This window comes from Sycon ciliatum, chromosome 3 (genome assembly GCF_964019385.1).
Source record: "Sycon ciliatum chromosome 3, ocSycCili1.1, whole genome shotgun sequence".
NCBI classification, from domain to species: Eukaryota; Metazoa; Porifera; class Calcarea; order Leucosolenida; family Sycettidae; genus Sycon; species Sycon ciliatum.
This window is the reverse complement of record NC_088645.1, coordinates 1,516,594-1,541,902: the sequence shown is the minus strand read 5'-3', so window position 1 is coordinate 1,541,902 and position 25,309 is coordinate 1,516,594. Positions and strand designations below refer to the sequence as shown.

Genomic DNA, 25,309 nt, shown 5'->3' with positions numbered 1-25,309 from the left:
AGAATCATGAATAGCAACTGGATAGTGCAGTTGTCAGTTGACAAACCACCTCTTCTATCACTCCTTCTATTACCACCATTCAATTACAAGCATACGACGAGTGGATTAAATTAATGAGGGGGGGGGGGGGGTGTTCAGGGAGCAGGTGTTAATGCTCAGTGTCGTGTACTGAACTGAACCACCGTCTTTTCTTATGTAGAGTAAGACTGGCTCAGTCGGATCAGTCAACAGGAAATCTAGAGTGTCCCCAATAATAGAGATACCTTAAACAGCGTGGACAGTCCTTTACGGCACACAATAGCCCTTTTGTTACATTCATTGTGACAGCATTTTCTCAAGGTGTGCCAGATCCACAGCAGCCATTACATACCACAGTACAGTGTGACATTAAAGCCGAGACCTTTGGTCGGTGGAGCCCCTGGTACCTCACCATCACTGCTGCCCAGTGCAGCCCCTGCTCAGTAGCTGTTTGTTTTTGTCCACATAATTATTTATTTTTACGAGTTGGGTTTGTGTATATTAAAATATCAGTTTATATGTAGTATTAACTGTAGTTAACACGCATGTAACGTTCTCTCAGCGCGTGCCCGCCTGCATTTACTGCACATAGTACTCCATATTTACCCGTAGCGATGCCGCTACTTCACACTGCATTCCACATCTACCCTTAGCGCTGTCGTTGCCCACGCACACCGCTGTGCACGTGACACGGGCACGGTTCGCGCCACGAGGGAGCGTGTTCCCCTCTAGCTCTGTCGGCAGCTAAACCTACCAGCGCATCTGACCCCATATGTGCATGCACTCGTGTTCTTTGTTCCTGTTGTTGCTTACCACTCTCACTTGCTGTTTGCTCCAACACTAGCTCTTTGCCAAATTTTCAAAAGTGTCGTTTTCCTGTACCTCCAGCGTTATCCATTCGAGACTATGGCCTCCCCTGCGTTCAGTAAACTCACTGTGCGGGAACCTACGCCTCAACCTCGTGGAACGGGGACTTAGTCCCGCCGGCAAGAAAGCGGAGCTGCTTGCCCGGTTGATACAATCCGAAGTCGGACCCCACGCGTCCTCTGTGACCCCCGCCGAGGCTGCCCGACAAACTGTCGAGGACAGGGAGACCCGCGAACCTACTATGCCTGTCGCCTCCGTGTCCGAACCTACTATGCCTGTCACCTCCGTGTCCGTGGCAATCGCGACTGCCCTGACACCGTTTATGGACCGACTGGACCATTTGGAAGATGCAACACAAACAGCAACCTCAGCCCCAGGTACGTCCACTGTGCATTCGTCTAGTGTTTCCTTCACCATGCTGCGTGACGACGGGCCTGTAAATATTTGGGCAAGCGCACCCCAGACCGTGATCGACAAAATCATCACACACCAATTTGTTGATTTACAACAACTGTTGCCCCCGACCGCCACGGACGTGCCAAGCCCCCACGCTCTAGTGTTGGGCGAGGAGGCACCCGGAAAATTCATGCTGTCCTCCCAGCCACGCATGTCCCGACGCATTTCGGACATCGAACATTGGCTAGAAGCATGTACGATATTCGCAGCCGTCTATCTGGATGCGCATCCGGGCAGAGCAGTAGAACTGTTGGCGTATCAGCACCATATTCTGAACTCCAGCAAGAAATTCACGTTTTCCGCAGTTGCGGAGTATGAACGCGCCTTCCGCCATCACGTCCTAGCCGTCACGCCGTTGGGACACAACACCACAAACACTGTCCACTACCGTGTTCTATGCCCGTGCCGGGCCCTTTCGGTCCAGCTCCGCGGCAGCCCGCTCGTCCACCGACCAGTGTCGCCTCTACAACCGGGGCGTGTGTCGCCGAAACCCCTGTCCGTACGTTCATCAATGCAGCACCTGCAATGTCTCTGGACACAGCGCACGAGATTGTCGCACAGGGCAACCGGCCAGCACGCGTTCCGTTGCACCAACAATCGCCCTGGACGCCCGTTCACTTGGATCGGCTTGAGTCGGCCCTGGCCAAGCACCCTGAACGCGCATTCGTTAACTCTCTTGTGCATGACATGCGTGACGGTGCTGTAATCGGTTACTCCGGTGATCGCTCTCATTTTGATGCTCCCAATTTAGTCTCTGCATTTAAGAACCCCCAAGCTGTCTCTACTTACCTGTCTAATGAATGCATCGAGGGTCATATGGCCGGCCCGTACACCCACTTACCTCACGCAGATCTGCGCTGCTCTGGTGTAGGCGTGGTCCCCAAGAAGTCGGGTAAACTCCGCTTAATTTTGCATTTATCTGCGCCTCAGGGCACTAGCATTAATGACGGTATAAGCCAAGACGAATTTTCTCTGCACTATATGACTATTCCGACTATGCCCCTTGGCCCCGTCCGACTGGCCCTTGCTGGGCATTCACTGGGACAACGCATTCTACGTTGACAAATTCCTACCCTTTGGCCTTCGGTCCTCAACATTTCTGTTCAACAGCTTCGCCGACGCCCTTTGCTGGGTAGCCACGAATAGATTCAATGTGCATGACCTGCTCCACTACCTCGATGATTTCCTCACAGTTCAACCCCCACAGCCGCCAAACTATGCTCGTCGGCACTTTCTCACGTTACTCGCAGTCATGGAGCACGTGCAAGTTCCGTTAGCCAAGGGCCCTGACACGGTGTGCCCACCGTCTACAATTGTCACATTTTTTGGGCATAGAGTTAGATTCCCAAGCATGGGAGATGCGGCTGCCAGCCCCAAAGCTGTTGGAACTAAAGAGCACCCTTGACTCCTGGGTACACCGAGTACAGTGCACCAAACGGGAATTGTTCTCGCTGGCAAGCTCTTTGTCATTTGACGCCAAAGTAGTACCGCCCATGCGCACTTACTGCCGCCGGCTCTTCGACGAGGCCAGCCAGTTCACGTCCCTTGACAGTACCCAGCGCCGGAACCAAGAGGCTCTAAACGATATATCCTGGTGGCACGCTCGCATTGAGTCATGGAACGGCCGATCACTACTGCTAGACCCATTCTGGTGCAAACCCACCGAGATGCAGCTGTTCACGGATGCCTCTGACTGTGGCTATGGCTTGTTCTGTGGCAAAGAATGGGTGTACGGCCAATGGGAGGCACTCCACAAGGATCTGTCCATAGAATGGCGCGAATTGTTTCCCATCGCCCTTATCTGCGTGACGCTAGGCAAACGACTTTGCAATCGTCGACTATTAGTTCACTGTGACAACGAAGCGGTCTGCACAATCTGGCGCACAGAAACTTCTAGGTGCCCAGAGATCATGACACTTGTTAGGATTGCATTGCTAGCGGCTGCCAAGCATACCATGGTTGTGTTTTTAGCACACATACGTGGTGTTCACAACGTTCTTGCTGACCATTTGTCCCGGCTGCAGGTTGAGAGCTTCCGGAAGCTACATCCCCAGGCGTCTCCTGTCCCCATGTCGCTAGAAGTCTGGCAGCTGACACGCCTACTGACCACACCATGGGCCTCATCCTTGCGGGAGTGGCAACAAGTACCGCCCGGTTGTACGCTGCGGGTGTGACGGCATCCGAGAGGTACGCCAGCCTGCACCGTGTCGCTCCATACCCAATTAAGGCCACCCGCCTACTGGATTTCCTAGCATACATGTCATCCAAGTGCAGGCTGGCAACTATCAAGGTCTACCTCCATGGCCTCCGGCATTCCTGCGTGGTCAACCACCTGACGTTGTCCCCGTTCCAGGACGGACGACTGGACCTGCTGCTCCAGGTTATCGCCCGCAACCAGTGCACAAGCAGCCAGGTGCAGGAACGCCGTGCTGTCACGCAGCAACACCTCCGTGCAATCCAGGGCTTTCTGCCGCACTCCGGTCTATCACCAGCGGACCAAGCCATGCTCTGGAGCGCTATCACACTCGCCTACTACGGGTTCCTGCGAGTCAGCGAGTATGCCTACACCGACCCGCGGACGATGCTGACGCAGGAACGTGTCTGCATCCGGAAGAGCACAGTGACGCTGGCTATCCCGTTCTCCAAAACAACGCAACTGGGAGAGGGCAGCGATGTGACGGTCGGCGCCACCAACGATGGCACCTGCCTTGTAGCCGCATTCTCGGAGTACGCACAGCTACGCCCCCGAGTGGCGGGAGCGTATTTCCGCTGCCAGTCTGGCCAGCCGCTTGGCCCCTCAGACATGAACGACTTACTCCGCCGAGCTCTCCCTGGCCAGAAGATCACCAGCCATAGCCTGCGTATCGGTGCAGCCACTGCCGCCGGAAGGAATGGCCTGCCACCTTACGTCATCCAAAGGGCCATCCGATGGCGGAGCAACGCTTACCTCCGGTATGTCCGTCTGTCAGAATCGGACATGGAGCCAAAGGCACTGGCGACAGCGTGAGTACATACACCGCCCTCCTAGCACTATCAGCTGCCTGAGTGACGGCACTGCCCCCTTGACACTATCTGCTGTATGAGTGACAGCACTGCCCCTCTAACACTACTCGCTATAGGTCGTGATGACCACACTGCCCCCCCCCCCCCTAGCACTGCTGGTGGCAGGAGCGTCCGCACTGACCTCCTAGCAATCCTATCTGTATGAATGCTTTTGCTCTCCCGTGCTGCTCCCTGGATAGGTGATGGCACCTGTCTTCTTGACACTATCTGCTGTAGACTCAAATGCATTTATGTCCTTGAACGTCGCTGTGCACTTGCATATAGTTCCCATGTTAAGGTCAGCTAGATTGGGGCTCACGCCTCCCCCCAGCAATCTCATTTTTGGGTGGCATTCACATGGAGTGGGTGGCTGCAAAGCACCCCGTAAGCCTTTGAGCTGACACCCAACTCCAGGTTACCAGCCCTTCTGCATTCGTCCTACCATGCAGATGTCCGGGTGTAAGCGTAACCCCTTTAGCAGCCTGCTTCCACATCTGTCCTACCATGTGGAAGTGCGGTGTAAGCCTAACCTTGTTAGCGGCCCCCTCCACATTCGTCCTACTATGTGGTGGCCTGGGTGTAAGCCTAACCCCATTTCCCCCGCATGAGTTCCAGTCTAGCCCAAACCTTGTCTTCAATGTCTGTGCGTGCAGTGGGATGTTAATAGTAATAAAAACAAGCAAACACAGAAAACCCTACACACACCATCGTCCAAGCAATTAGTTTCCTCACTGCAAACTCTATACATGTAACCTTAACCAAATGTTGGTCCAGGAGCCATGCCGAGCATGTGGTTATAATTATAGGAATAGTAGAGAAGAAACCACTTGCTTAGACAATGGTGTGTGTGTAGGGTTTTTTAGGTTCCTTTGCAGCTGAGGTTAGGCTTGCCTGTCCATGGTGTGAATGGCTTGCAGTGCATACATGGTGTGAATGGCTTGCAGTGCATACATGGTGGGTGCAATCACGTAGCTTACTGTTTATGCTCTGAAGTAAATGCCTTGGTCTGTATATGTGTGTACGTGTATGTGTAGGTGTGTGTACGTGTGTACGTGTGTGTACGTGTGCTGTTTGTGGGAGTTACTGTGCAAGTTACTGTGGGAGTATCTGGGGGGGGGGGGGGGGGGGGGGGAGGGGGTGTTGGCGCGGGGATGCTTGCGGGGGTGTTCGTGGGTGTGCTTCTGGAGTGTGCATGTGGGGGTGCTTGTGGGAGTGCTTGTGGGAGTGCTTGTGCGGTGTTTGTGTGGATACCTGTGGGGGTGTTTGTGAGAGCGTCTCTGGGGTAGTGGAGGGGAAGATTTTGTGTGTGCAGGTACATGGTGCTTGTATAGGGATGCTTGTCTATAGGAATGCTTGTATAGGGGTGGTCCTAGGAATGCTTGTATAGGGGTGGTTCTAGGAATGCTTGTACAGTAAAACCTGTAACTAGCGACCACCGTGACTAGCGACCGGCCTGGTACTACCGACCACTTTGTCAGGGACGGACGGTCTCACATTCAAAATGCACTGTGACTAGCGACTACCTGCTGAACGCGACCAGCGACCGCCTTTTCTTGTCCCAATGTCGAATTTTGACCCGTAACTAGCGACCGCGATGTAGCAAATCAAACATTGCTTGAAGCTCCTTCTCGAAATTTTGAAGATTTTCCATGGTCGTTTCGATACTACAGCTGGACAAATGAGCGCAGTCTCATTCTTACTGTGGAATCAGTGTGGATTGCACTACACCTGTCATAATTTCAAGTGCTGTCAAGAACAAACATGATAGGAAACGTCTTGGAGAGCGCATCCAAAGCGCTCTTTGATCGATGTTACTACTCGAAGGAGAAACTAGAACTGAGCGGCTCTCTGTCGAAGTGCAATCACACAGCTCAGTCACTAGGTCACACTGACAGTCTGTGCTGGCTAGCTAGCATGCTACGGTACTCACCTGTACGGAACACAGGCCAGGATACGATGGCGGATAATAGTCTACAGTGAAGGTGCGAAAACTCGCAACATCGCCGCATCACGTAGATCTACTGGTACACACCAGTACAGTTTACGCTACACTACATCCAAGTCGGAGCGACTGTGTTTCCACTGTAGATCTACACACTGATACCAGTTGCCAGTGTAGTCGCACACAGATGGCGCGGGGATGCTTGCGGGGGTGTTCGTGGGTGTGCTTCTGGAGTGTGCATGTGGGGGTGCTTGTGGGAGTGCTTGTGGGAGTGCTTGTGCGGTGTTTGTGTGGATACCTGTGGGGGTGTTTGTGAGAGCGTCTCTGGGGTAGTGGAGGGGAAGATTTTGTGTGTGCAGGTACATGGTGCTTGTATAGGGATGCTTGTCTATAGGAATGCTTGTATAGGGGTGGTCCTAGGAATGCTTGTATAGGGGTGGTCCTAGGAATGCTTGTATAGGGGTGGTTCTAGGAATGCTTGTACATATATGTATAGGGGTGGTTCTAGGAATGCTTGTATAGGGGTGATGGTTCTAGGGATGCTTGTATAGGGGTGGTTCTAGGATGGCTTGTACAGGGGTGGTTCTAGGGATGCTTGTATAGGGGTGGTTGTATAGGGGTGGTTGTATAGGGGTGGTTGTATAGGGGTGGTTGTATAGGGGTGGTTGTATAGGGGTGGTTGTATAGGGGTGGTTGTATAGGGGTGGTTGTATAGGGGTGGTTGTATAGGGGTGGTTGTATAGGGGTGGTTGTATAGGGGTGGTTGTATAGGGGTGGTTGTATAGGGGTGGTTGTATAGGGGTGGTTCTAGAGATGCTTGTATCGGGCCAACTGTGATAATCAATATAGCTAATCAATATAGCTTTTCGGCTGTTTCCTTTTCATGGATATAATCTTCTCCTTCTTTTACCATGGTTGGCTATCACCCACATCTTCCCGTTTTGGCTGCCATCGGAAGCCATAAGATGTTGAATAAATAAATAAATAAATAAATAAATAATGATTGTTGTTTTGCTTGAGCGGGTGCAAACCAACCGGTGGACCTGTACCTGGCACAACTCTTGCATCTTGTCAGTTACGGGTACATCCAAGTGCGGCTATTGTACATCAGGGAATCTCAGGACTCCTTGATTGAGTTCCAACCGGGTCAGAAGTAACGCAGTGTTCTTTTTCCATGTGGGTCCGAGTACCCACCAGACCGGGCGCTGACCCGGTTTACCTTGCTCTGGAGCAGACACTGTCGGTGCTTGTGGTTATGCTTGTGGGAGCGCTTGTGGTTATTCTTGTTGCGTGATTGTTGGGTGCTTGTTTGGTGCTTGTGGGGGTATTTTGTAGGGGTACTTTTGGGGGGTGTTCGTGGCGTATCTGTCGTGTATTTTTGTTGGGGTGCTTACAGGGTTTTTTGTGGAGGTATTTGTGGGGATATTTTGGGGTATTTGTGGGAGTCCTTGTTGGAGAGAATTTGGGGGTATTTAAGCGGGCACTTGTGTTAAAGTGCTTGTGTACGTGGGTGCTTGTGGGGGGGGGGGGGGGGGGGTGGTGGGAAGTTTGTGGTAGTCCTTTTAGCTAATCTTGTTGGGTCACTTGTGGGAGTACATGTACATGTATTTGAGGATGTTAGGGTGTTAGGGTGTTAGGGTGTTAGGGTGTTAGGGTGTTAGGGTGCTTGTTGGGTTTATGGTAGGCCTACATGTGCATGTTAGCACAGTACAACGCTCCCTGCATAAATACTGTGATGTTAGCACAGTACAACACTCCCTGTATAAATACTGTGATGTTAGCACAGTACAACACTCCCTGTATAAATACTGTGATGTTAGCACAGTACAACACTCCCTGCATAAATACTGTGATGTTAGCACAGTACAACACTCCCTGCATAAATACTGTGATGTTAGCACAGTACAACACTCCCTGCATAAATACTGTGATGTTAGCACAGTACAACACTCCCTGCATATATACTGTGATGTTAGCACAGTACAACACTCCCTGCATAAATACTGTGATGTTAGCACAGTACAACACTCCCTGCATAAATACTGTGATGTTAGCACAGTACAACACTCCCTGCATAAATACTGTGATGTTAGCACAGTACAACACTCCCTGCATAATTACTGTGATGCATTCGTGAAGCACTTTACAATCAATGAACTGCGCCGACACCCGCGGTCAACTGAGTACTCACTACTCAGAGCGAGGGTAGCATAGATGCAGCTAACGAGGTTCTCCCCCTTATTGGGCATTGCACCACCTCACCCTCACCGTTTATGGCACTGAATCTGCTACCCTGGTATAATCAATCATGGTGATGGCCTGGCACGAGTGAAACTTCTCTAAGCTGGTCGTGTTTCTCAACACAAGCGTAAGCCGGTGGTAACGCGGATGTGCGAACTTTACTTTTATTTTTACATGTACATGTGCATGTACATGTGAAGGTGCTCATGAAGGTTCTTGTCTTGTTGCTTGTCTTGTTGCTTGTGTTGGTGCTTGTGTTGGTGCTTGTAGGGGTATTGCCGGGGGGGGGGGGGGGATGCTTGTGTTGGTGCTTGTAGGGGTATTTCCGGGGGGGGGGGTGCTTGTGTTGGTGCTTCTAAGGGTATTTCCGGGGGGGGGGGGGGTGCTTGTGTTGGTGCTTGTTGGGGTATTTCCGGGGGGGGGGTAGTGCTTATGTTGGTGCTTGTAAGGGTATTTCCGGGGGGGGGGGTGCTTGTGTTGGTGCTTGTAAGGGTATTTCCGGGCGGGGGGGGGCGGGTGCTTGTGGTGGTGCTTGTAAGGGTATTTCCGGGGGAGGGGGTGCTTGTGTTGGTGCTTGTAGGGGTATTTCCAGGGGGGGGGGTGCTTGTGTTGGTGCTTGTAGGGGTATTTCCGGGGGGGGGGGGTGCTTGTGTTGGTGCTTGCAAAGGTATTTCTTGGGGGGGGGGGGGGGAGTAGGGTGCTTGTGTTGGTGCTTGTAGGGGTATTTCCGGGGGGAGGGGGGGGGGGGATGATGCTTAGGGCCTGGCGGATAATGCTCGGAAAAGTAGCGTGTTCTGCTCGACATTCTGCTCGTATTCTGCCGGTATTGGGCCCCATTCTGCTCGTATTCTGCCTGATTCGACGGACCAAGCTTTAACCCATTCAACGCTAAAGACGTATATATAATTATATGTCTTTTTCAATGCCTAATAAGGAGTGCAGAGCCTCGGTTGAACCATATAACCCTCTGGCAATGGCTCTTCCTGCTCCGCTGCTCTTGTGCGTCGGACTGATAGGCCAAGATATCTGTATATCCACTAGACTACAGTGAGCTATAGGTACATGGTGCTGCGGGGTGGAATGCCTCAATGACTCACTCGTCCATATTGGGGAAATATGCTTGTTGACAGCAGCAGGTATTTTTTTGGTGATCCCGGGCGGATGGTTGATCTGTTTGCTAACGTAGAGGGGTTGTCATTTGGCTTTCGGAGAGGTTGAAATGTCCCCATACCCAGGTTCATGGTGATATGCAAGAAATCCACTACTGTATTTTAAAGTTTGGTTCGATAGTCATTCCCAGGTCAAAGTGCTTGAAGATCTATATCCACGTTGTTTGAGAGCTAGTTGAGCTGAAAAGTGCCCACAACCTTACCAGTCTTGGCACCATCATAGCCGCATATCGTTACATCCAACATACAGTCAACTTTGCTAATGATGACTGCGGATATAACGACAATTCGCGAATAACGACAGAATTTCCATGCCCAGAGCAAAGTCCCATCCAACTGTAATACATATAACGAGACTCGGATAAAAGGACACTTCGCGAATAAGGACACTTTTCTGATGCCCCGCCGAGTGTCGTTAGTTGACTATATGAGCCAGAGCACGCCAAAATGTGACCACAGACCAAAAATTCGATTTTCAGTTTTTTGTTCAAAAATGATCTAACACACCTAATGTTCACTGTCTGAAAGTTTTGGATTGATCCGACATGTCTTAGTGTTGCTACAATGGTATTATATGCAGCACTGTTGAAATGGTGAAATTCTATGTACAGCAATGGGATTGTCAGTTTGCACACAATCGATATGCCCCTTGGTTCATCCTTTCCGGGTCAGTTCCTCTGTCCAGGGTCTTATAGCATGAGCTGACAGGTACTCAGCCACATCCAAATTGTCTATAGGCAGCTGAGCTAGGTGTCCGAAATACCCCCTGTTTGAAGCACCACTGGAGAACCGCCAGCGAAAACACGGTCAACATCTGTAGATGGCCGAAGAAGTTGACACTCGATGTCCTCTCCATCACACTCCACCTGTACTTTCAGATATACAGTATACACTGCTGCACACAGTGTTTCTCAACATACTCGACGTCGCACTCATATTCCCCACACCAAAGCCCATCTGCACACGGCTTTCTCCGCTCACCAGAGAGTACTGCTTTCGCTGCATACTGCTCATGCTAGCGATGTTCCGCATAAGGGTCCTCAAATTATCGACTTGAGCAAGTTCAGGGAGCAGCAGAGTCCAGTGATTGTTTTTACACTTGCAACCAATACTGGCATTGTCCCGGATATGTGCAGCGATGTCCATTCTGGCCAAATCATCGGCCGACTCACCTCCCAAGTCAGTGTCGATGCCAATCGCTTGCCAAGTTGTCATCAGAGTAGAATTCCTCGTCACTGCAGATCGTGGGACTACCAGCATCAATTCTTTTTACGCTCGATGAAAGTGTCGCCCTCAAATGACTCGTCGCTGTAGCCATCATCGTCTTCCTTCTGTTTCCGACTCGAATCCTCAAAATATTTTATCCTGCGCATGGAGTGCGATGATGTCGTCTTCTTCCGCTCCGCAGTACATTACTACTACTAGGCTCTTCTGTCGATACATCGATGACGATCAGTTTTAGGCGACTCAGCGCAACATGGAATAGAAACTCTAACAAATAAACTTACTTGCAACAAAGAATTGCATCCGGAACAGTCCAGTCGACCGAGAAGAACAACAACAGCGACTCGCGTTGCACTGCACTTCGTATTTTTTTGCCGCGGAATTCAAATCGCGATTATCTCGACTTTTTCAAAAAAAGCTGTGGTCATGTTTTAGCGCGCTCGGGCTCATATATTGTCCTTGTCTTATATCCAGGGATGGCCGCTATCATTAAAAGGAGCAATTTTCGGCCGTGAATGATGTCCATATCATGCTGCTTGATTGCAGGGAACTGCTGTGCAAACGATGGAGCAGGGAAAAAAGGATTCGCTCACCAATCAAGGGGTAAAATTCTACCACATCAAAGCATAGGAACATGTGCTGTGCTGCTTGTCTGCTATTAGACCACTCAATCACACGACACAGGACATACAGGACATACAGGACATGGTGTGTCTCCATAGGTTTATTTCTGTTTGGCGACGCATAGCAGCCATAATTCTCTCCGGTACCATGTAGTACTATTCTCTATATAGTTTGGACGATGAGATAATAGAAGAGTAAACTGATGAGGAGTAAGAACATGCACAACCAGCAGGTCAGTGAAACACAAAGAATTCCCGAGCCCTTGAGAGAAGCCCACCAAACGTTCTGGCCTACGGGTGATAGCCTGCATGACGTACATACGGCATGCAGTGCATACGGTCACAAGTGTACAGTGGTTTACGCATAACAGTCAGAATATTACTACATCTCCCCTTTTAAGGTGCGCAGCAAAAAGGAGAGAGAGAGAGAGAGAGAGAGAGAGAGAGAGAGAGAGAGAGAGAGAGAGAGAGATAGCAAAGCAGGAAAAAAGCTAAAGACAAAAGAGTGGCGCGAAATGGCTAATAGAATCTGTCAAGACTGTGCCATGTGAAGAGAAAAAAAGAGTCTGAGAGACATTATGCAAGTATCCTGGCAAACAATCTGAAGTAATAACAGGGTTCAGCATATCTGATGGGTGTGTGGACAGCAAGTCCAGAATGGGTGATTCTACCTTAACCATTAGGAACGGACACACCCACTTCGGACTTGGCCGGCTTAATGAGTCTGTAGGGCAGCGCTCTAGCGAAGTTGTCCTTATCGTCTTTGAGCACTATTACTTAATGCTTCTGACTTAGCCAGTACGTACATGGCAGGATTTAGACCCTCTGTGATCTTCTTTGCCTCGCTGCTGACTTCATCGTATGCTTGCTCAGGCGTGATCTTAGAGTTTTGTTGCTATTGTCTTTCATCAGCTTGCTGTATTGCTCCTTTGCTACTTACTACAGGGTTTGGGTTTTATCGGCTTTCACGATGATTTCCTGAACTGGACTTGCAATATTATGAATGGCTATATGTTAACCTTTACACACTGGCCATATTTTTGATTCTGGTTCTCAGATTTCCATAACCTTGGCCTGTATAGAAGGACCCCTCACTCTGCACAGATAACAATGAGCCCAATCTCAACACCATACTTGTCACATATCAAATACCGCATCACTTGGAATAGGCCACCGAGCTGAATATACCAGCAAATTCCCTCGATGCCAGCCATTTCACACTCATTCATCGCAGAATGCTCCAATTGTGCAACGCTCCATTGTAGCCTATTGGCCATTGTTGCATTGGAGAGCTGCGCTGCTCTTCTTCTTTCCTGGTATTTTGATTGTGAACTTTCGTCAAGAACGGTAGAAGTTGTGAGCATTTCAGTGCAAGCAACTACATCAACCAAAAACAGATGATTTTGTATGGTCTTGTATCAGAGGGTTAAGCTATCTTCTCCACGCCGCTTTTTTATACATTATTCCCTGCAGACAATCTTCATTGCTTGCTCTGTTGTGTGGTTTCATGTTTGTCTTTTACCCGATTTATGCAGACTGCATCTCCACTGGAAGAATCTCTGGGTGCTTCTGCAGGCATCGTTACCACTATACTCGACACTGTGAGAAGTGTGTCAACTGCCGTACGGGATCTCTCCACATCTCAGCAGCAACTAGGCACCAGGTTGGATAATCTCCAGCAGGAGGTCTCGGCTGAAGCTCGCACAACCAACGACAAGATGGATGAAATACAACTGGAAGCCCGGACTGCCTATGAACAAGTCGCACAGCTGAGCGACACAATGGCGAGAGGTAAATCATTTGCTGTCAACATTTCTGCTGAAATGATGTAAACGCTCCGATGTAGTGTCATCATAAAGCAGGGCATGGTGGTTGAAACACAAGTGGGGAAATGGCCGTAAATACATGCCTGCCCACACAACCCTATCTAAAAATGGGAAATTCTGGCACCAGGGTTTCTTCTCTCTCTACAATGATCTGCTTTAGGTTTGTCACATCGCATGAAAGAAGTCAAAAATTGCCCGTTGGGTGATCTATCGTCGACAGAGCAAAGACCTACAGCAACATCACAAACAGGTCCCCGCTCAAGTTACCCTCCAGTATAGCCTTCCATTCACCAGCACTTGGCGCCTTCCACCCACCAGAACCAACTGTTGTGCAGACTCCCCACTGTACAAGTCCCTATAATACTATTGTAGTGACAGACTCCACACTGTACAAGTCCCTATAATACTATTGTAGTGACAGACTCCCCACTGTACAAGTCCCTATAATACTATTGTAGTGACAGACTCCCCACTGTACAAATCCCTATAATACTATTGTAGGGACAGACTCCCCACTGTACAAGTCCCTATAATACTATTGTAGTGACAGACTCCCCACTGTACAAGTCCCTATAATACTATTGTAAAGTCACATGAGCTTATCAGTGAGTGTTTTGCGTTATTTGCTTTTTTTGCGGGTCGTTTTGTCTCACACATAGGCGCATGCGCTTGAGTTGCAAGTGTACCGGTACCATGCACAATTATGCACATATGCACATTTAACCATGTGAACATGGTGTTTTTGTGGTGTGTGTATGTCACCGGGTGGACTGCATCTAGGTTCACTTAGAAGCCCATGCGCTTATTTGTGAGGGCGCGCTTATGCCCGGCACATATAGGCACATGCGCTTTTATGCGCGTCACAACGGTACGATGCCCTCCCTGCTAGCATTCGTGATGTTCCCTCCATCCCTGCTTTCAAACAAGAAACCTGCTCACTGCTGATTAACTCCGTCTGCTCCTGCAATGCACGCCCTCCCCCATACTTGCAAAATTCAAAGTGGCATACATTACTTTCCAACTGCATAACCCACTGCCCCACTCACAGCATCTCACCTTCTCATAAACTGATCTCTTATTGGCGATGGTGCCATCGTGAGAATAAAGAATTCAAAGGTGCGGTCTGTACTTAGCTGAAAAGGAGAAGATGGATCCGCACTGATGCATCCACGCTTCTAAACAAAAACAAAAAAATGTCAAAATATGGACATTAGAATAAGTGAAAACTCTCGAGCACGACAATTCGCGAATAGCGACAGAATTTCCATGCCCAGAGCAAAGTCCCATCTAACTGTATTAAAAAAATATGTCCGCAGATTGAGTAACTGTACTTCGGGTATCAGGACACTTCGCGAATAAGGACACTTTTCTGATGCCCCGCCAAGTGTTGTTATAACCAAAGTTGACTTTAGTCACCTGGCCGCCATTGCTGAGACTTGACTTTCCCCTCTCCTTCTTTTCAACTCACATGTAAATTGACACCATCCGCATCATGTCTCACTAACTTTAATGTTAGACTAAACTAGTTGCCTGGAAATATGTTTGCAGCCAGGTGATGTAGAGGTTATCAGTTGTCAGGTGATCTAGAGTTTATCAGTTGTCTGGGATGTGGAGGTTATCAGTGGTCTGAGATTGCCTTAGTCTTGCTATGAGCTTCAAACAGAGCGTTACAACAATGATATAGCCGGTTGTCTCTGTTTTCTCTGCCTTTGTGTCCGTGTGTGTGTGTGTGTGTGTGTGTGTGTGTGTGCGTGCGTGCACATGTGTGCATGTGTGCGTGCACATGTGTGCATGTGTGTGTGTGTGTGTGTGTGTGTGTGTGTGTGTGTGTGTGTGTGTGTGTGTGCGTGTGTGTGTGTGTGTGTGTGTGTGTGTACTTGTGCATTGGTACATGGGTGCATACACATGTGTGTGCATGTGAGAGAGTGTTTATGTGTACCTATCTTATCATGTATATAGGTGAACAAGATACAACTGCAGCATGTGAACGCATAGTGGAAATGCAAAACCAGACCAACGCAACTGTCTGCCAACTACAGGAGCAAAGTGCTACAACCTCCAGAAGCATTGGACAACTACTGGAGCAAAGTGCTACAAGTATCACCAATATTGGTCAACTGCAACAGCACCAGCAAGACACTAGTGATAAGCTTTCACGTGTCTCAGCAGCTGTTACCACCATTCAACAAGGTGAGTACATTTTTTCCAAGGTCTACAGTAAAACCTATAACTAAAGATCAGTGTGACTAGTGACCAGTCTACCCCTACTGACCAGTGTGACTAGTGACCAGTCTATCCCTACTGACCAGTGTGACTAGTGACCAGTCTACCCCTACTGACCAGTGTGACTAGTGACCAGTCTACCCCTACTGACCAGTGTGAGTAGTGACCAGTCTATCCCTACTGACCAATGTGACTAGTGACCAGTCTATCCCTACTGACCAGTGTGACTAGTGACCAGTCTACCCCTACTGACCAGTGTGACTAGTGACCAGTCTATCCCTACTGACCAGTGTGACTAGTGACCAGTCTATCCCTACTGACCAGTGTGACTAGTGACCAGTCTCTCCCTACTGACCAGTGTGACTAGTGACCAGTCTATCCCTACTGACCAGTGTGACTAGTGACCAGTCTATCCCTACTGACCAGTGTGACTAGAGACCAGTCTATCCCTACTGACCAGTGTGACTAGTGACCAGTCTACCCCTACTGACCAGTGTGACTAGTGACCAGTCTATCCCTACTGACCAGTGTGACTAGTGACCAGTCTACCCTGTAACGGAATAACAGCCATTCCGTTCCCCGGGACGCAGGACACAAAGGACAAGACTGGTTTGTATTACATTATTTGAGCCGGCGCAAGCGAAAAGGGACCTTATCCTGCTGCACGTGATTTGGAGAAAACCGCACTTGAAGTGAATCAGCTGATTCTCAGCTGTCACGTTCGGATCGAACTTGAAACTGTTCGTTTTTTGGCGATACGCGACTTCTTTGGAGCTCAGTCATTCTTTCTATTGGAGAGCCAGTATCCTACAGCTCCTGTAGAAGAAAACCCTGGCTAAATCGACCCACGTACCACCGATCGGCGATCAAAATCGATCGACCGTGACACGTCGACACCTACGCTGAATAGAATCGCACGCGCGAGCGGAAAGACAAAAAGTTGCTTTCACAGTTTCAGCGCAGTTGTCTTGCCGTCTTCGCTTTCTGCTAAGTCCTTGGGTCGGCGTAGCTCTTCACTATGAGCCATCGTAAATGTTTCACTGTGAACGAAGCGCTGAAATCTCTCCTGGAAGAGGATGAGGCTGAAGTTTTTGGTGAGGAAGACGAGTCGGACGCCAGTGATGTTTCGGTTCAATCTGACGACGGCGACGATGATGGCGATGACGATGGTGAACACTTTCTTGAGCAGCGAGTGGATGTCGATGCAGCAGCAGAGCTGTATGTCGGAAAGGCAGAGCCCAAACCTCCGCAGGCTAGCTCCGCAGCAGCTTGTGCAGCGACCGTTGCGCCGGCAGAGGAGGATGACACTGTTTGTCAAAAAGAGAACTGCGGATGTTCAAAAAATTGCTTGCAGCAATTTGACCCAGCTGACATCGAGATGTCGATCCTCAACATGAGAGAAATGGAGTCGCACGAGAGTGAGCTGGTGGTCCTGGGCCTTCTTGAAGCTTTGAGTCATCCTGAGACAGTTTTTGAGAGTGGAGAGAAGCGCAAGAGGGAGCGTTTTACCTACAAATTCCAAGGACTGACTGTTTGTGTGGGTGCGTTCCGTCACGTGTACGCACTGTCTAGCAAGAGGCTGAAACGGTACAGAAGCCACCTGGAGAAGAATGGGCTTGTGCCACTAGTGCACGGCAACACAGGCAAACGGCCACACAATGCCCTGGAGTTTGCTGTTGTGAAGTACTGCGTGGAATACAGTAAGATCGGGCGCCGAAGAACACCTCGCCGAAGAACACCCATGCTGGAAAACCGGCAAAATTTAAGAACAGTCCAAGCTAGAATTATCAGATTTAAGAACACTTTTAAAATTTGGAATTTCCACATGAGTGCAGTATTTAAGTGAGTTAGGACTACATGTACGTTGTCATACATGTACTTACATGAAGTTGCGAATTTACACTTAGATCTACATTGTACATGTATGGGAGGTGAGTACATGTCATGTACACGTGTAAACAGTAACTGCTACATGTACAGTCATTCCCATTTACGACACTCACTAGTTTAGAAGTACTACATTGCACTACATGTACATGTACATGACAAACGTCATGACGTCACTCGACTCGCCGCGCGCGTGTGAATAAGAACGGTCTGGCTAGAATCAAAAATTTAAGAACTTTCCTAGGCTGCGCTCGAGCCCCTGCGTTCTTCGGCGCCCGATCTTACTGTACATCACTGGGCACGCGGAAGTGTTTGGAATTCCACATCCTGCGCCGCTCCGTGGCAGAGACGACACGCCACCTATCTTCCTTCCAGCGTCGCAAACGTACAAGTCCGTGCATGGAGATTTCTGCGACTGCTGCCACAAGGAGGGTAAGAAGTCTGTATCCTTGTCGACGTTCCGCTCAATCTGGCACCAGACATTACCGCATATTAAGTTCATGACGGCTCGCATGGATGTTTGCCCTGTGTGCGAGGACTTGCGGCGCAACGTGATGGCGGCTGGGAGTGAGGAGCAGAAGACGACCGCATGCACTCAGCTGACTGACCATGTTCAAAGGGCCCAGAAGGAGAGAGAAAGCTACCGGCAGAGAACCACAGATGCTGCCGCTGAGCTTCAGCAAGTTTCAGCCATGTCTCCTGCTGATCGCCCGCCGTTAACAAAGTCCCACTACACGTTTGACTTTGCTCAGAGCGTCAGCTTGCCGTATACGGCCAGACAGGTAGGACCACTTTACTTCAAAGTGCCTCGGAAAGTCCACTTGTTTGGTGTATGTAATGAAGGCGTTGGCCAACAGGTGAACTACATTATTGACGAGGCAGAAACCATCGGTCCTGACGGCAAGAAGAGCCACAATCCGAACACTGTAATTTCTTTGTTGCACGACTATTTTTCCACTTCTGTTGCTGATGAGTATGACTGCGACCTACATGCAGATAATTGCGCAGGACAAAACAAAAATAAGTCTGCTATAGCTTACCTTGCATGGCGTTGCATTGTCAATTTGCACAGAAGTATAACATTGTCGTTTATGATAACCGGCCATACCAGATGCCTAGTCGACGGTATGTTTGGCTTGGTTAAGAGGAAATACCGTCGCTCTGACGTGTTCAGCATGCAGCAGTTAGCAGATGTGGTTGACTCCAGCGCTACCTCCAACATCCATCGACGGATCCCGGGCAATGTGACCTGGTTTGAGTGGGATACGTACCTCGCCCGGCTCTTCAAAAAAGTCCCCAACATCAGCCAGCAGCATCATTTCCGGTTCTCATCCGACGAACCTGGAGCAGTGGCAGTGATGGAGCTTGTGGATGGGATGGAAACCAAGGTGCAGCTGTTGAAGACCACACCTGAGCAGGTGAGAGCAGCAGGCCTTCCCCAAGTGTTGCCCCCAGCAGGTCTGTCACAAGAACGCCAGAAGTACCTGTTCAAGGATATCCGCCCGTTTGTGGCAGACCCTTACAAGGATGAGCTGTGTCCGCCTGTGCCGGAGGAATGACAAACTTGCGTAGTGCAACACACGTTTTGAGCCTGATAATTGCTACAGTCTGGTGCTGTGTCAAAGCTACATGCCTCGGAACATTCTATTATTCTTGTATCTAAAATGCGGCGTGCCTGCGTGGTACGGAAGGACGTGATGGCCCATCAGACGTCACGTTTGGCACTATAAATTCCATCACAGTGAAACTTATGCCAACTGCCTAGTAGTGTGTGTATACTGTATCCTCCAGCCCTTCTGCTGGTGACTCGAAGGCTTCTGTAAGGCTTCTACGGCCAAATTATTGCAATTTACGCATTTCAAAGATTATTCGTGAATATGTGCGATGTTTTGGTGAAAACAGTGTTGATTTAAACGTCCGTAACTTTGCTTTATGTTGATGGATTTTCATTCGGTTTTTTTACCTGATTCATACGTTGTCTGGCTACAAGAATCCGTTGCTAACTCAAAATGCCCAAAAAACGGATAAGGTCCCTTTTCGCTTGTGCTGGCTCATTTATATTGACAAGACGGAAAAGCAAACTACTCTGACAGAGACGAACAAGAAGACTGACAAAAGGACTGTCGACTACAACATCGCGCATGCTCATATCACACATGCACGCGACTAGACGAGACAGTTTGGGGAATGCCATACACAGGAAAACAACACATCATTTCACAACACCTGCCCCCTTGATGACATTCCACAAAATAATAAACCGACACCACGTTCCACATGCACAACAGCAAAAGGAACCACAGCAAAACAGAAAAACCAAAACCAACCAACAGCTTACATTGTAGCACAACAAAACTGGGCCACGACACAGGGCCAAACCAAGATACAAGAGCCGACGCTCTAAACTCAGGCACACAAGGATAACCGAAACACGAGAGCCAAAGCTCCAACAAAAATAATAACAATATGCGCGCAGCAGCGCAAAATAAATCTACAACGCAAATTAATGCAGAACAACAGAACGACGAGAAGAGCAACATACCGACAACCAAACTCAACAACACAGCAACCAACTGATCAGCGAGAGAAACACGATCAGACAACACAGCGAGCAAAACAACAACAAGACGAACAACAAAGGACGACACACAGTCGGTGATGCCAGACTCATCCACTGGCCTCTGGCGAGCCACGGCCACACGCTCCATGCGGTACCTGCCGTCCCAGGCTCCAGTCCCCAGCTTCTGCCGGTCCACCACCTTCTCTGCCTCCTCTCCGCGTCTTCTTCCGCTTCCACCAGCTCCTCGTCTCTCCTCCATCCCCACGCTTACTCTCTAGTTGTACTATTACTACTATTAGTTGTTGACGACGACCAACAGACTCATGACAAACTTACTCATCCTCTTCGTCCCGGGTTTCGGCACCACGTTGTAACGGAATCACAGCCATTCCGTTCCCCGGGACGCAGGACACAAAGGACAAGACTGGTTTGTATTACATTATTTATATTGACAAGACGGAAAAGCAAACTACTCTGACAGAGACGAACAAGAAGACTGACAAAAGGACTGTCGACTACAACATCGCGCATGCTCATATCACACATGCACGCGACTAGACGAGACAGTTTGGGGAATGCCATCACACAGGAAAACAACACATCATTTCACAACACCCCCTACTGACCAGTGTGACTAGTGACCAGTCTACCCTTACTGACCACTGAGGTAGAATAAGGACACTTTTTCTGGTGCCGCTGTACTTCAAGATCAGCGCTGCAACTCGCCATGGTCATAATGCGGCTGACGTCACGTTACCAAGGAAAACATGGCGTTTGGCCGTGTTCGCCGCACTTGAGCGCTCTGCCTTTTTCAAAATCTTATTTTGAAGAAAACCTCCAGTCTTTTTCAGCACTTGGATTGGAGGCCAGTCACATCGCCATCTGTACGAGGATCTTTATCACGGCCATTGTCTTGTGTCGTTTTGAGCTCGAATAGCTTTCTCTGATGAAGTATTCAGATATCATGAAGTTCTCTTTTATCGTGGGCATGAAGCTCCCCACTCGCAGCGGGGATGACATCGGACGGAATACCGTAAAAGCCTCTGTATAACCCCATTCACCAAGGCATATGGCCGATTAGTTTGCAGGCCTGCCTGGGAATCATGAGGTCCCGAGTTCAAGACCCGCGCTGGTAGCAGGGAGCGTGTAAAAAGACTTTTACGCGTGTTGAACTGCGCCGACACCCACGGTCAACTGGGTACTCACAGCTCGGAGTGAGAATAACAAGGATTCAGTTTACAGGGTCATGGGCCGTTACACGCCCGATTGGTTGAGAGACTAACCTCCTCTCCCCTGACTCACTTGTGATGTCTGCATTCGCCACTAAGGTTAATAGGCATAGTGGTGGCCTGCGGATGCGAAGGCTAGTTTGTGTGTTTCTGAACGAACATTCAAGCAATGCCGACGCGGATCCCGCGAATATTATAACCCCACTCGAAGTTACGCCCACCCTCCGTGTACACGCCTAGTCAGGGGAAGTCAAAAGTTTTGTTTCAAAATAGCGCCCATGCCCATGTATACGCCCAGGTATGCCGGCAACACCAGTACATGTACAGGTACTGATACCCAATACTTACTGCCATCCCTATTCCAATTATACGCCCGGTTCCAAAATAACGCCCGTGCCCTTGTATACGCTCAGGAAATCGAGGCTGCTATTCTATACACCCAGGGCCGATACACGGGCTTTTACGGCAAATGTGTTGAGTCGCGAGCAGGAGTTCTGCTGACAAAAGTGATTAGCTCGGCGCGACCTGGGGTATGTGAGGACTCCAGTTCTAGTTGGGCAATACCCCACGCACACATCTACTGTGTTCTGATCTAGCTCAAAGCGCGGAGTCGATTGAGAAAAATGACCAACATCATAAAAAAGGCTTGTTTGCTTCCACAAAATGTTTAGTAGCTGAGTCCATGCACTGAAAACTGCACTTGCCTTGTTTCTGTACTGTACAGTACAGAGTGTACTTGCAAGTCACAACGACTCGAGCACAGTCGCGGACAGACTCAGTTGCAGTGCTGCCAAACCGTCCGATTTTTCGGACAGTGTCCGATTTTTGAAGGCTCTTCCGAAAACCGGTCCGAAAAAGGAAACGTCTGAAAAGCAGCCACAATTATCAGGGATCAGTACTTTCCTATGCAGAAGTCCTGTATTTTCACTTTTCAGCGTAACTGAAGGCACACATCACTGTACTACTACATGTAGTACGAGTGCTGTAGTCATGTACATGTATATGTACATGTACATGTACATGTACATGAAAAAGGGCTAGTGCTTGGCCGACTGTGGAATTGCAAACTTGAGAGTTGAGTAACATGCCTGAGTACATGACACTGTGCAGTGTGTGACCACATTCATTCATGACAACTTGGGGGGGGGGGGGGTGCCAAATTGGTAGCCATGGCAACGGAGCGATTTTTCATGGTATTTTGGGGGATATTTTGAATTCTCTGAAAAAATTGCCAAATAGAAAAATCCGCATCATGTGGCCAGCCTTGGCGGTGACGGGTGTCCGATTTTGGGCGAAAATGATTTGGCAGCACTGCAGTTGTGACTAGGCATCGGCGGCTAACGCTCGTTTTTCACAGTATAATGCTTTTGGCAGTGCTCGATATTTCACGGCATAATGCCTGTTATAATGCTCCATTCACACTATAATGCTCCACCATCTGGTGTTACTGTGTGACTTCAGTGATACACCGGTTCTCGTTTTCCAGGCCAGTCGTGCCGCTGGGCTCTTTGCAAATAGGCTCACCCACCAGGTTGCGAACTCAGGCAGGATAGGTGTTGCAAAGCGGCGGCCAACATTGTCCAGGGCATGGGAGGCGCAAAGGACGTCCATAGCTCTGGGAAAGAAGAGGTTCTTAACCGGGTCCACAGCAACACCGTTCACTGCTGCTCCATCTCGAACAAATGCAACAAGTTTGCCATCTGCCAGTTGGAAAGTTGTGCTGAGGCAAGTTGCAAGCTCGCGTGCCAGCTCCAAACCAGTCATGGACTTAGCCAGCACATGCAAACGCACTAAACGTTGCTGCACTTGCCAGTCGTCATCCAGGAAACGCACTGGAATGGCAAAGGCCTCTCCAAGGTATGTTGTTCCGTCAAAAATGACAGCAATGTGCCGGGCCTACTTCACTTCTTCCTTCAGTTTAGCTTTCTCTGGTTCCAACAAGAAAGGTATAATTTGCGCCAGATGGGTGCTGAACGTCAACCTGGAGTTGTTGGCCTCTAGAAGGGGTCGAAGGTAGTCCACCTTCGCTAGTGGTATGCCAGCCTTCAACATCGCTTCCACAACGTTCGTGCGTCTCATGATGGTGGAGTCATCCATAGCCGTACTGAGGCCGGTGCCCTTCAACTTCTCCTCGTGCTTTTCCTGGTACTTCTTCCAGGAAGTTGTCAAAGTTGCCTGGTGAGCAGCCGCCTTTTTCCTTTGATCCTTGGCTCGACGATGGCGATCTGTTGAAATGTGGCCCTTTACGATGCTCTTCTTTGGCATCACAACAGTGTGACAAGCGTCACAGAACAGCTGTCCGGCTGATATACACAAGTGCTCCCCTGGGAACTCTTCAATCCGTTTGGCGGAGTTGACGCGAGACACCGTCGTAGATGCCCCTCCTCGCACTCTTGTTCTGTTTTTTTTTTTTGGTTTGGAAGACCGTTCAAATGACCTGGGCCGGGATATTGCTGCATCCTTTGCTTTGGGCTGCTCACATTCTTCTTCCTCTGTTTCCTCATCGGAGTCATCACTTAACTCCATTGTATCTTCATAGTCACTGTCCATGGTCGCTGCAATACAGCAGCAGCTAGGTAAACATCCAACGCGACCACACGACACTCAACAGATGCAAGAGAGCCGTTTTCTTTTGAGCTTTGTAGTTTGTGCAGCTCTCTGCTCTGCGCCGAAAGAGCACACAGAGATCTCGAGAAACCTGTTTGCGCCAGGTCAAAGTGCATACGCGAGCACAAAACGGACACAGGATATACCCACACATACACGGTACTAGAATGTGTACAGTTCGAGTACACTACCGCTAGTCTGTACTAGACTGTAGTCAGTACTATACATCATTGTACAGTCCTGCCAGATGAAATCCGAAGCGTCACAGTATGTACAAGCCTCTTGTCATGTGAAAAGACGTGTAAAAAGTCTTGTATTGTACCAAAATAGAACTGATAATGCTTTCTCCAGCCAAAAACATGCCACCTAATGCCGAGCACTGCTACTTCTTCAAACGTCAGGCGAAATTACTGGTCAGTCGGCGTCACGCATTTTTCACAAAAATTTGCGTTTCACCTGCTGGGAGAGTATGCGTGTACTCGAGTCTCATCCTGAGCACGTTTTTTTCTTCTTTTTTTCAGCTCCAGTATAGCTGTATTTTTCATTGCAAAGCCGTCCTCGATTGTTGTGTTCGTTGTTCAAACGAAGGGGACATTCAATCATGAAGGCAGAGGACATAGGAGCCTGATTGGAGTTTCTCGTGGCATAGGACGCCCACACAGAGACACTTTGGGATTTTCTGAATATAAAATACCGTACGCACGATGCTGAGATCAATTTGTGCGATATCAAATTGTTTGTGATCTACCACATCGAGCAGAACGAGATCCAAACACAAGCTTACCGACGGTTAGGCTGCCGACCTGACTGGACAAATGATCCCTGGCTTCACCAGACGCCAGACGTCGGACACCATGTCCTTTGCCGCGACGTCCATCTCCAAAAAGAACTCCATCTTCGTCGTGAAAAGGCTTGAAATACTCAATATTCAACCGAGATTCGCGGTCTCACCCTTTCTCAGATCGAATCATTTTTTGTTGTAGCAGTTGCAGGGCAGATCCCCGCCACTACTTCAACAGAAGATGGCTCCAAAGCATGCCTGGAACGAGCCATATCGATGTTGCAAGCCACCCCTCTCAGCACTTTTTTTGAAGAAATTCGAAATTTCAATGGTGGAAGATATACTATGAAGAGAATTTCAAAAAGCATATTTCGCGGAGCGATCGCTCAACCTACGTCATTCAAACTTTGCAGGATGGTTCAGACGTACATGCTAGGCATGGAACCACAGAAGATGATATCATAGCTGACACACAGAGTCACACACACAGCAGATTCGTGTGCACAGATACTAAATTAGTGGACGTCGTCATCTTCTTCCCGCTGATCTCAAATGTACGATGACGTGCTATTTCGCCTGACGACACCCATATAATGCTAGTTATTATGCTAGCA

At 49.1% G+C, this 25,309-nt stretch overlaps 1 protein-coding gene and 1 long non-coding RNA gene across 3 annotated transcripts in view; one reads left to right on the top strand and one right to left on the bottom strand.

Moving 5' to 3' along the window:
* LOC135811202 (uncharacterized) overlaps nt 1-25,309 on the bottom strand; it is a 191,971-nt gene that overhangs the window by 50,371 nt on the left and 116,291 nt on the right. The gene's annotated exons all lie outside the window — the stretch shown is intronic.
* Nucleotides 1-25,309, top strand: part of LOC135811198 (mitogen-activated protein kinase kinase kinase 7-like) — a 139,468-nt gene that overhangs the window by 3,034 nt on the left and 111,125 nt on the right. For both annotated transcript variants that reach the window (XM_065324391.1, XM_065324392.1), the window contains exons 2-3: nt 13,118-13,373; nt 15,368-15,598. In XM_065324391.1, the coding sequence (XP_065180463.1) occupies nt 13,118-13,373; nt 15,368-15,598 (487 nt within the window). The remainder of the gene's footprint in view (nt 1-13,117; nt 13,374-15,367; nt 15,599-25,309) is intronic.